We start from the raw sequence: 13,204 nt of genomic DNA on the forward strand, positions 1-13,204 counted from the left end.
TATGTGCAACTGCTAAGCCCTCCTGGCCTGCCCAACAATGTGCCCGTGTTTGATCCCGTCAGCCAACATCTGGCCTTCAGGAGAAGCTAAAGTTAGCGGCACATGCTGATGTCATTAGCGTAAAATGGGAGGTATATTCACAGAGCCATGACCCTCACACAGCATCCCAACACTGTGGAGAAAGAGCGGTGGATGATTAATATGATATTAGGATAAGGACAAGAGAGGATGGATTATACATCTGGGCGATTATGTAAGTGATTAATATTGATGTACTTCCACGGTTGATGGTGAGCCAGATCTTTCATGTCAGCGTATATCTGCTGCTGAACGAGAAATGAGGAAAAAGACAAGTACAGGGTGGATCAAAGCTGTAACGATGCTGTAACGATGCTTGTTAGGATTTAATCAGTTCCACTCAACCAGAGCGTCTGGCCACATCTGTCCAATCAAGACCTGTCACCATGGTGGGCTCCTGGCTCCAGAGATACATACAGTACTGCCAACCAAAAATTGGTAGGCGACCATGTTTTGAGAACCCCCACATCATCAGAGACTTGTGGTTATCGTGAGGTTTTCTTTGGATCCTCTGTGGCCCGGATCTCCTCACTGGTTTAATCGATACCATTAGACATGTGTCAATGATTAATAAATTGCTGCGGTAAGGATGCTGAGGTCACTCAGATATGATAATGTCTTTATTAGATGTGGGTTATTTAGGCCCTTGGGGAAGTCTTTCATTTGGTTTAGGCTTCCTCATTGGGTGAGGTCATTGCTTTGAGGCTTAGCTACATTGAGAAGGAGCTAATTTAGTGGCAAGCCTCTCAACAGGCCCATCCAGAGTAATGGCTGATGCACCTAATTGCGGTCTCCATAGCATCCATATTAAGTCACTTTGTTGGACAATTTGGCTCCACTGAAAACATTTTGTTTTGACCTTCTCACGGAGCTCAGTACAGTGATGTAGGTCACCTCTGACCCTCTTTGTCCTCATGATCCCCGCTACACTATGCCTCTTCAGTGACTCTGTGGTCCCCTTTCGACCTTAATTTATCCGTATCTGCGTGGCACCATGTCCTTCGCAAGTGACACGTGAGGGTTCAGACACATGAGACTATTCATTTGTGCTTGGCTACCCAATCTCAGGCTGCTCTGATGGGTTTCAACGGAAGAGGCCAGGGGCAGGAACAGGGGCCGCAGTGCATGATGCCTGTGATCTGCCATGGGAAACAGACGAGGTTATGATGCCCTTGTGACCCAGGAGTGTGGGGATCGCACGGGTCAACAGGGTTTCCCCCCCTTGTGGACACATTCAAGCTGTCATGAGTGTGAAAGGAAAAGATTGGAAATATGTGCAAGTGTGCATTCCAATCAAATTCCATTAGCTTATCATTACTGCCATTACCGTCACTATCTTCACCAGGAAACAGCATGGGATGTGAGTGTTCTTGTGCTAACATGTGGAGAACAGTGTCATGGGACATTTTTTTGTGGTGGTTATTTCACAAAGTCCCAAACTGTCTAATATGTAAATGTATGAAAATGTATGTATATTTTATCTTTGTTTTAGAATATAACATACCTAATATAGCACAATTCCTACTCTTGTCAGTGGTGGAATAATTATTCAGATTATTAACTTGAGTAAAAGTACCAATACATCAATGTATGTGTATGTAAATACTCCATTTCAAGTAAAAGTCCTGAATAAACAAATCGTACTTAAGTATGTATTATCAGCTAAATGTACTTAGTGTATTAAAAGTATAACTTTTTTGTCTCTGTCAAAGTTGACGGAGCGACACGTCTCCATGACAACCGTTGCCGGGTCCAACAGTTCCGTACCACTTGGATACTGAGATTTCTAAAGTTTTATAGCGTTTAAGCAATGCAGAGGAGAATGAAACGGAGTTTAAGAACTTGCAGTAACATTTAAAACAAGGTATGTATACTTCCTGCTGTTTGTATTAATATGTTTGCGAATGTAAACGTTACTTTTTAGCTTCATGAAACCTAGTCAGACAAGTTTGTTTCCCGGAGAAAACACTCACGAGAAACACCGGCTGTTGTTATGCTTGCTGTGACGTTAAGTTACTCCGTTCCCCGCTTGTAAATATGCCGGTTACAAGCTTCATAGTTGTATTTATCATCTAAATTTGCCGAAACAAGTTTCATATTCTGAAAGCCAAGACTTTGTTTATTTAAAATCAAACAAAACACCCGAACCCCGAAAAAATAGTTTTTTCCGCAAATCCACGTTTATTTTGAAATGAGCCGTTGCGACATCCGACTGATTTCGATAGAGCGGGTCACATATCGTTAGCCAGTAGTTTAAAGTAATTAAGTAACTAAGTACATTTACTCAAGTTAAGTACCATTTTGAGAGACTTGTGCTTTACTTGAGTATTTCAATTTGTTGCTACGTTGTACTTCTACACCACTTCAATTCAGAGGTAAATAGTGTACTTTAACTCCACTACATTTATTTAATATCTTTAGTTACTTTGCAGATTTGGATTAATGATATGAAATATAAACAACACTTAAATAACACTTCAGTTACACCTGGAGTAAATTCACAAGCTACCCTGCAGCATACAGAGAGACGTTACAATTTGCTGCACCTTTACCAGCTTTGATAAACACATTAATGCATCAATTATCATTATAAAACATGTTGTTTATATTATTCTGAAATGGGCCAATCTGCATAATGAGTATTGAATTGCATTTTGATGCATATACTTTCGTACTAGTTGAGTAACATTTTGATTTAGTCTGGTACTTCTACTATTACTTAAGTACAAGATCTAAGTACTTCCTCCACCTCTGTCGTTTACTCCTGGGGCCGAAACTAACATTATTAAACATTATAGTTTTCATTTACATTTTGAATGAACGTGTTTAGACAATAGTCTAACTCTTTGCAGTCCAGTTTTTTTTGGGGGGGAAGCATACAGGATTGAATCCAAGCTTTATGTTTACCCATTAATTATTTTTTTCTTCTTGAAGATGGAAAGGAAATATTTCCCAGATTTCGGTGTCTTGGTGCCTCATCCACCCAGCAAACCTCCAGAGCCCAAGCCTCCAGCTCTAAGTCACAGGCACAGACCCGCTCCAGTCAGAACATGCGCTGTGAATGAACAGATGGGGATCTACTCAGATATTATAACTAAACACAAGTTCCAGGTAAAAGCACATAACTGCTCATTCATTTCACTCTTCAAATTCTGACAGACATTTCAATAACAAGCCCATGCAAATCACTGATCTTCTGTTTATTGATTAGTCTTTAACAGCGGGACCAGGCATCATGCAGAGGTCACTGGGACGATCCATCGTTCGGTATTGTGATCCCAACACTACACAGGGTGAGATATACATGACGGCAACTATGTATTTATATTTTACTTTTTGTGTAACTATATATTTATATTTTACTTTTTTAAATACAACATTTTACCCTGTGTAAACTTATGTCCTTCTGCCTTTTTGTACTTAGTTACAAACCTTAAAGACTCCATCTGACCAGGGCAAGCATGTTGAAAAGCAAAACCCTGGACCTACCTCACAGCAATCACAGCAATCCCAGACTTCTTACTTCCCCCGGGGTGGAGATTCACCCAAGGTCCCAGATACCTTACCAAACAGCTCGTGGCCAGGTCCCGCGCAAGTTAGAGATAGAGAGGTATGCACTGTGACACTTCATCCATCGTTTCGGAGCTTTACTTGTTTTGCATTACCTGTAGTATGCATATTGTCCATACTGTTTTTTACTGGTCACATGTGAGTCAGTAAGACATTTCGCTTCTATCATACAGTACATATTCCGTTTTTATCTCTGATTGCAGAATTAGCTTTTTTAGTGGGGTCCATTCATTGTTTTACTTTATCTACATTTTGTCAATATTTGTTTATACTGATTTGTTTTCTTAAAGACGTCGAAGGGAATATTTGAAGTTAGACATTGAACAGCTTCTGGCAGAACAAGGCATCTATTCAAATCTTTTAATGCCAACACATCAGAGCAGCAGTGATGATCATGAGACTACAACAGACAATCCTGTTTCACCCTACTTATCCCTGGAAGTAAGTCTGTTACAACTGCCATTGTTTCTTTGGCATTTGGGTAGCCAATTACTGTTACATGCCATATTTTGTTGCACCACCCCCCGATCATCTTTCCTGCCTTTCACCTCAAGGTATTTGACAATGAGGACTTTGAATGCCGGAATCCAGAAGACTGGCTTGCCCTGGGCATTGCTGAAAAATCACTGGAACAAAAACCTATCCCTGCAAAAGCTCTGCTGCCTACCGATGATGAAATTAATTCTGGTAAAATGTCCCCTGAAAAGAACTGTGTAAACAGAAGTACACATCATTGTCTGTTCTTTAATGAGTACTCTCCTTTTTGTTTTGAAGATGAGCCACAAAGCTCCTCCCTGGAGTACAGCTGGCGTCTAGTCGCTGTTCTTGACTATAGTAAGGAGAAATGCCAGTACCTTGTACAGAAAGTTTGCCAGAACAGCCAACTGACAGATAAAAAAGGTCGTCCTATTCTAAATGAAGAACACAAAAAGAGCAAATCTCCTGGTTGGTTGTAAAGTCTTTCCACTTTAATGAAACAGAATTATCCTACAATTTCCTCTTGTCTCTGTTTTTCGTTTTGACTTTCCATACCATCCATTTCTCAGCAGGCACAACGTTCTGGGTACCCAGGATCAGATTGGTTTTCAGTGCTGAGGACCCACGTGTGTTTGTCAAACGGATCCAGTTTGCCCTGCGCTGGCAGGAAAACACAGAAGCTCTGCTTCTCTATCACCTTTCTGTGGACTGCATGCCAACCTGGAAGGGAACACCATCTCTTGATAGCCACGCTCTCCAGAGAATTAGAAGAATCACGCTTCAGCCCCCGGGCTCAGACATAAAATGTGAGTGATGTCATATTACTGCTGTCATTATTCTCATTATTATCTGTTTTATAATAGATTCCTCTGAGTTCATGTGTTAACTTACTAATCGGGTGACTAAAGAAAACATTCTGTGTACAGTTTGGAGAAGTGTATCGGGGATCTGGAGAAGGAGCTCAAACTGGATTATGAGCGGACAATGAACCGCATGAGTTTTGACAGAGTTGTGATGAGACACCCAGAGGAGTTTTCACACATCACCCTGCCACAGAAGGGTCCTGCATATGTACCCCAATCAGGTGAGACGATTAGCTGTGTGCACATTTGTTTGAGTCAATCTGGTCAAGATTTAAGAATACTACTTTTTTTCCCACCGGGCGTGTTCCAGGGCGTGTTCCAGTTCCCACATTTCCCTATGAGAAGTATAAAACAGCTTTCTTCTTCAAGTCCCTGCTAACAAAGCCGGAGGTGATCCGTGTGTTATCTGAAATCTCGTCTGAGTGCAACAAAGTAGCAAACATGAGGCTGTTCAATGTCACCTCGGTCAAACCACTGCGACTGGACGAGTTTGAAGTCATTCAGGCTCAAATGCATACTCAGGTATCGTAGCATTGGGTAGCTTTTCTTCTGGCAATACTGTTAGTAGCTGACATTGAAAAAAGAGAAACCTTGACTACAAGGAAAACACCTGGATTTCACATTAATAAAGACGCTTTTAATCTTTGTGTCCCTCCTCATTCTCCAGGTAAGCTTATTTCTTAGGAGGGATGGATAGTCTCACTGAGCAACTGCATCCGATTCAACCATGCTGAGTATTGGCCGTGGCACTTTACAACGTGGACGAGTCTCAATGGGAGATGTACAAGATGTCCAAGCTGTACAGATTGATGGCTGTGGTGCGCTACAAGCTGCAGGACTCATGCGCCACCTGGTGCAGGCCTCGCTGCTCCGCCTGACTCTGCTGCTGTTAACCACCTGCCACAGTGTGCTGACATGTCCTCAGGACCTGGTCTGGGGGGACGACCTCGTCACTAGCCCATATAAGTAGGAAATTATGCACACATAGGCACACATTGAAATGTATTTAAACATCTTCATATATCGTTGTGCTCAAATGTATCTGTGTTTTCTTAGGTGGTTCCTATATTTTTGCGAGTTATATACTCATTTCATTTTTAGGGACAGTTCACAACCAATTAAAAAATGCACATTATTCCTCTTACCTGACTATCTAGGTTATTTTTGTCTTGGTGGTTTAAAGATAACGGCTGTAACAATGTCGGCATTCTTTGGAATATAATGGAACTAGATGGCACCAGTATGTTGTGCTCACAGAGTCGAAAAGTAGTCTTAAAAAAACTATTTTAGAAATCATAACCCTTGTTTTGAACGACGAGTGATCATCCTTGACTAGATTTATTTCTGTGTGGTGATGCGATTGGCTGCGTTAGTTTGGTAGAAAGAAAATAGTTCCTCACTAAATTCTGCAGATTTTCCTGAGTAACCAGGCCCTGATTCAAAGAACATTTGTGGCCGTTTAGTTTCTTATTTGTAGTTGTTTTTACAGTAGCTCTTTAATCACCGCCATCTAGATTAATTATATTCAGGAAAAACTAGACATCTCATCTGATTTTGAAGAGAACTGTAACTTTAAGGAGTGTTTGATAGTGAGTGTGACATAACCTGTCAATAACATTATCTCCATTCTCCATAACTAGGTCAGAAAGGACCCCTCTGTTCCTGTTGGACTTGATTCTGGATCAGACTGGGGTTCATTACAAGCACTCCACTCGAGAACTTTAAGACATCCATGGGTCAACCTGTTCGATAAGGCCATTCTGGCCACTTACAAAGTACCTTCAGCTCGATAAGGTACATTTTTATCACCTGAATAACAGAGCATTACATTAAAATGCAAGGCTACATGAGACCTGTTAGTAAACATACTCAGAGTAGGGCTGTCCCGAATACCATTTCCGGGCTCCGGATATTCGGTAGTTTTTGAAGGAGAGTTAGCACTGTTGTTGACAGGAAGTTGTTGTTGCTATGGAAACAACGTGACGGGAGATTACGGAGAAGAAAGTCATATCTACATATAAAGACGGAGAAAGTAAACGATAAAGTGTATGGTTAAGTGTTGGCACCCTCCGAAGAGGCACAAGCTCTTCGTTGATATTGGAGATTTCAATAAATTCAATTTTAACCAAAAAAACGAAAACAAAAACGAATATTCGAAATTGAAACCCGAATAGTACTCCAACGTACGGATATTCGGATATTCAGATATTCGGGTACAGCCCTAACTCAGAGACAAAGATGTAATGGTTGTCTCCTCATTCAGTTTGTAATGCAGAAGATGTTCGTCAGGTGGGGATCCGTTGCTTGAGTCAGTGAATCTTTGGGAACCAGAAGTAACTGCGCTGAGAGAAAAGGTCTCCAATGCTATGATGCAAGGAGTCATACCTCTCAGGGCCTATGCTGCTGAGTATGAGAAATACTTAGATTTACACAACCTGGACATAGAAACCCTTCTCAAGTAAGTCTGTTAAAAGCATATATTCAAGTTTTCCCACAAGGTAAAGGGTCAGTGTGATTTATGGTCCACTCAGCATGCTTTCCTCATTAAAGAGGAGTCCGTTAATCTTTCCTCTGCCAGATCTCCTGCGAATGCAGAACAGACATCCCAGGAAGTGAAAAAAGAGGTGGAACAACATCTCAAAGACAAGGAAACACTTGAGCACTCTCTGCCGTCCTCCATTGGTAATTGGAACATTTGTTATTCGAGTGGAGGGTGTACGTCAGGCTCTCTCCAACAAAAAAAAGGCTTTAGCCAATGCAATGCTGGCCATCCTTGCTGGGAAGCTAAGCAAGCAGGTTGATGAAGTAAGTCATTTGTTCAAGGCCAGAAAAAGTATATACTGTATTGGTATAATTGGTGTGATTTTATTTCTTTCACACTGGACCTAAATGTACCCTCCTTTTGAAAGTTGTTTAACACTGATTGTATCTTGCGTGTGCGTAGGCATGTGAAGAGTACAACACAATCAGTAGAAAGCTGCGTGAGAAAAACTGAACAGCATTGAAGAGCTGAGTGAGAAGAGGGAATGGGATGAAGCAAGTCCCAGACCAGCTCAAGAGTTACAAGGTGCACATTCGCAATCATTGACTGGCTATTTTCTTGTGTGTCATATAAAGGGTTAATTTGTCATTTAATCTGATTGTTTGTTCCATCTGTCCACACAGAAAGTTATTGGAAAGACCCTGTCAGACTATGAGCTAATAGAAGAGCTTCGCTACTCTCTTTCAAATGAGAATTTTGATAAAAAGTAAGAGTAACGTCAATTATTGTAATGTTTTGAAAACTACGTTTGTACGTTCTCATGTGAGATTAGATTTCTTTGGTGAATGGAGTACACTTTGGAGTTAAAGCTACTTCTCTCTGCAGGTGGACAGCTATTAGATGGCCTCAAAAGATAATAAGCCAGATGGAAGCAGCGGCCGCCCAGCATTTGGAGGATGAAGAGCGCTTCAATAAGATTCAGCTGGCCGACCAGAACAACTTTGAGGACCACCTCGACTCGCTAAAGGTCAGCCGAACCTAATAGGTTATTTTTATATCAGATTTTTATAGAGAGATAGAGGGGAAGACATTGCCTGAAAACTTCGGCGGGCTCGGGTTTCGAACCCACCTACTAGCTACTGTAGTGTATTGCATCTCTGCGTGAATGATTAGATCATTTCACCTAAATTAAATCAAATGAAATGATGTTGATGGTTAAATTAGCTTCACATGTAGGCCTACTGAGTTCTGAACTTGCCATTTAGATCTAGAAAGGCCTTGGGGCTATGTTTTTTGATTGAATTAAACACAATATATGCACTCCACTATGCTGTTGTAGTATTTACTGTATCTGAAGCTCTAATTATGATTGCTCATATTTCAAGCCATCTTTTTCCCCGGCCCCTTGCTTGGATCATTTTCATCAACCGGCCCCATTCCAAACTAATTGAATAGCCCTGTTCTATAAACCGTTCAGCATATTTTATAGAAGTGGTCTCCCAGGGTTTCAGTTTTCTGGAGCAATTAAATAAAAGCATCAGAATTAAAAGAAATATAAGTCCGAAGCCCTTTGCACTGTACGAGCATAGGCATGTGCCTCATTTCTTTGCAAACTCTAGCTACAATTTTGGGGATCGCTTCCGAGATGGAGAGAAAAGTATAATAGTTTATATATTATATTGACTGTAATTGCAGAGGGTAAATTATTATTTACATCATCATTAAAGGATATATTAAAATGAAAATTGTGTGATTTTTTCAAGTGGATTTGTACCAAACAATCATTTTTTTATTAATTCTATATAATACAGTTTATTGGCTAGAATATCTGCAGGACCATAGTACTTAATTCATAATTATTTATATATATGGAGCTTACTGGTTCTTGAATATTGCTCTAGTCCATATTGCGATTTCAATTATATTACAAGTAATTGTGCAGCCCTAATCGTTTCTAACGGTAGCCACGAGCTGTTCTAAATTACCACTACCCTGTGTTTATAGATGCTGGTTGCTGGGATTGCATGTCATGATGACATCAATCATGCCCATAAGGTGGCCAACAAAGTGAGCGTACAAGCAAGCAACTGAAGGACTGTCTGACAATGGCTCAAACCTACAACACCAGGAGAGCGTCTGTTTGGTATTCCTGTCACTAATGTAAGTACAAACAATATCCACGTTTGTTTTGAACTGTTAAACAAATAAGTGATAAAATATACTACATAGATATTATAATAAGTATTTCTGACAATGCATTGTAAATGTGTTTTTCAGTATGATCGGCTACAGAAGCTGGTGAAGGACTTCCAGCCTTTTACGGACCTGTGGACCACCACCTCTGATGGATACGCGTTGGCACGAGAACTGGCTCAATGACCCGCTGTCTTCCATAGACTCCGAGCAGCTGGAGCGCAATGTTACAGATGTCCACAAGGTCATGAACAAATGTGTGAAACACTTCAAGGACATTCCTGGTAGGAGACGCATGTATGACCATACAAACTTGACAAAGGGAAGTGTAATTGTTGTTAATATGCTTAACGATTTCTTTATTGGCCTTATGCAACGCCAGGCTGCCAGATGGTTGCATCGGCGATCTGCATCAAGATCAGGACTTCCCAGCCGTACATTCCTCTGATTCAGGGCCTGAGGAACCCGGGGATGAAGAACCGCCACTGGGAGATTCTTTCAGACCGCATTCAGATGAAGGTCAAGCCCAAAGATAACCTCACCCTCTCTCGATGCCTGGAGCTGGGCCTACAGAACCACATAGAGGACATAGCTCATGTGGCCGAGGTGGCAGGGAAAGAGTACACCACATTGAACAGGTACCTTAATAACACAGTGATTCATGAAGTTGTGCTTGTACAGGATGTGCGATGAATGGCGCGCCACCTTGGAGCTGCATTTTAAGTAGCTGAGTCGTATTCACTGCATGGTAATCCTTGAGATTTGAGTCCTGGTTGATGAGTTGTCCCCTGTTCATTGGTGGAAACAGCAACTGTTCAATACTGCAGGTCACAGAATACTAGAGGAACAAAGACAAACATTTTTTTTCCATAAGAACAGACAGAAGTTTGCTCTTTTCCATCAATCTGTGAGTCTGCGAACACCGAATGTGAAAGAAGTATGTTACCTCATTATTCTATTTGATCCACTGTAAAAAGAAGTAGAAAAGTGAACATTGTCATTTTTTGATAACACATTTTTGATGAATGATAGCAGACCATGTCAGGCTCTGTTAACCCTTAGATGCACGAGTGACTGGACCCTACACTCTTCCATAAGTGGGTCAAAAAGGACCTGTGTTAGAATAATATGTGTTTTTATGCCATTTTTGTCATTTTGGTTAAGAAAAATCACTTGTATAATATTTAGTATTATATTTTGGTTCACACTAGAAATATTTTATATTTAATTTTTCACTATTTATAATTTTAGACATTTTTTTACATTTTGAAAAAAAACGTTTTGAACATATTGATGCAAAGATCCCCGCTATTCTGAGACCCCCCAGTATTCAAGTCCCTTTTCAAAACTAATCTCTTCTCCTCTTGTCTACTCATAGCCCACCCCCCATCAATCCATGCTGGTTGATCAAGTTTGATAGTCCTATACCCCCCACCCTAACCTTCCCTTATATTGTAAAGCGATTTTGAGTCCTTGAAAAGCCCTATAAAAATATAATGTATTATTATTATTATACTGACAGGTATCAGATCTTGCTGTGTAAAATAATCTTCCTGAGAGGTGTCACTTGTGATGTAGTCTGTGTGGTCTACAGTGAATGTATTCCTGACAGCAACAGGTGATAAGAATCAAAGGTTCCCATAGGATCCCATAGGAAATGCATGCGCCACAGACAGCTTAAAGGTGGGGTAGGTAAGTTTGAGAAACCGGCTCGAGATACACTTTTTGTTATATTCCATGGAATGCTCTTAACATCCCGATAGCAATGAATATCTTAAGTGCTTTGAGAAAAAATCCATAAAAAAAATTTCATCTGTGGAAGCCGTGGTACTGTAAAAAGTACGACCAATCATTTTAGCCGGCCCGGCTAAAATAACTGGATGGCCTACCTGCCTGTCAGCCTTCCATCTGTGCACAAACTTATCTCGTGCCCTCATTGGTCATGTGCGCGTTCGTGTGTGTTGGAGGAGGGGCTCTATAAGGAAGTGGCAGATTTTTTCCGGTGTGTATTTTCAAATTCTAGCGATCTCGAGCTGGTTTCTCAAACTTACCTACCCCACCTTTAATGTTACATATGTTAAATATGTGACATGCATAAAAAAAAAGTACTAAGTTATGATATATAAAAAATATATAATAAAAATATAATAGAAAAAAAAAAGTTACATAATTAAAAAAATACACATCCTGTAACAGTTCTATACGGATTTAGCAGCCAGGTATATATTACACAGTTATTAATGGCATCTATATATATTGCACATCTAGCACATATTGCACATAGGTGGTTGGTATTTAACAGCAGCAAGTTACACAATTTACAAAATACAAAATACACACCTTGTAACAGTTCTAAGGATTTAGCAGCCAGGTATATATTACACAGTTATTAACAGCATTTATATATTGCACATATTGCACATCGTTTGTTGGTATTTAGCATCAAGGGGTGATATAGTCTGTGTTGTGGTGTGTGTGTGGGGGGGGGGGGGGGTCAATAGGGGCTGTGCTGGTTGTATAGTCTGACTGCTGCAGGAAGGAAAGACCTGTGGTATCTCTCCTATAATGTGTTACCCCATTAGGTGGAGGATATTAACAGAACCGATTGATATTCAAATTAAAATCTTTAAGATCAATGCTTTAAAATGCATTTCACTTGAAAGCACTTGACTGAAATGTAACACCAAAAGGATGGTGACACAGAGGCGAAGTGACTCGTGGGTTTTTAGATTAAAGCAACTCACTTACTCTTTCCTGTTGAACACAACAAGTGTGTGGATATCTGCATTAAAGTGGTGGCTGCTGCCTTTGTTTCACACCTATTCACACAGGCCCTGGACAAGATGGAAAACGAGTGGTCAACAATATTCTTTGACGTGTTGCCCTACAAGGATACAGGCACCTACATCCTGAAGAGCCCAGATGAAGTCTCACAGATGCTGGACGACCACAATGTCATGACGCAGAGCATGTCCTTCTCTCCCTTCAAAAAGTCCTTTGAGGCCCGTATCAACACCTGGGAGGGCAAAATCAGAATGACTCAGGTACACACACAAACTATGGTCTTCTTGAGTATTGTATAATTATTATACAGTGTCTTTTGTCGTGCTACTGCCCTCTTGTGGTTTCTGCAGGACGTGCTGGAGGAGTGGTTGACATTCCAACGCTCCTGGCTTTACTTAGAGCCCATCTTCAGCTCGGATGATATCACCCAGCAGCTGCCTGTGGAAGGAAAGAGATACCAGCTAGTGGATAGAACGTGGAAGGCAGTCATGAAAAGTGCCTTTAAAAATCCAAAGGTCAGAGCCTCCACAGCACTACATATGAAAGGAGAAAGCTTTTGTTTTTATACGGAGATGTTAAAGTGTGTGTTTATTTCTAGGTGATTGAGCTGTGCCCAGATTCTAGGCTACTAGAAAAACTGAAAAGGTGCAACGAACTGCTGGAAGAGGTCCAGAAGGGTCTTAGTGAATACTTGGAAACAAAAAGAGGCTCCTTCCCCAGGTAAGCCTTTTTTGAAAGTGTCCTTATAAATTACTCA

The 13,204-nt window shown here is 40.7% G+C and overlaps 1 protein-coding gene across 1 annotated transcript in view; it reads left to right on the forward strand.

The window, feature by feature from the left end:
* Positions 1-10,053: 10,053 nt before the first annotated feature.
* The window catches only part of LOC117475338 (protein transport protein Sec61 subunit alpha-like), a 6,306-nt gene continuing 3,155 nt past the window's right edge, over positions 10,054-13,204 (forward strand). The window contains exons 1-4 of the mRNA XM_034121486.1: positions 10,054-10,338; positions 12,495-12,707; positions 12,798-12,962; positions 13,046-13,167. Of these exons, the coding sequence (XP_033977377.1) occupies positions 10,054-10,338; positions 12,495-12,707; positions 12,798-12,962; positions 13,046-13,167 (785 nt within the window). The remainder of the gene's footprint in view (positions 10,339-12,494; positions 12,708-12,797; positions 12,963-13,045; positions 13,168-13,204) is intronic.

This window comes from Trematomus bernacchii, unplaced genomic scaffold (genome assembly GCF_902827165.1).
Source record: "Trematomus bernacchii unplaced genomic scaffold, fTreBer1.1, whole genome shotgun sequence".
Classification (NCBI taxonomy): Eukaryota; Metazoa; Chordata; class Actinopteri; order Perciformes; family Nototheniidae; genus Trematomus; species Trematomus bernacchii.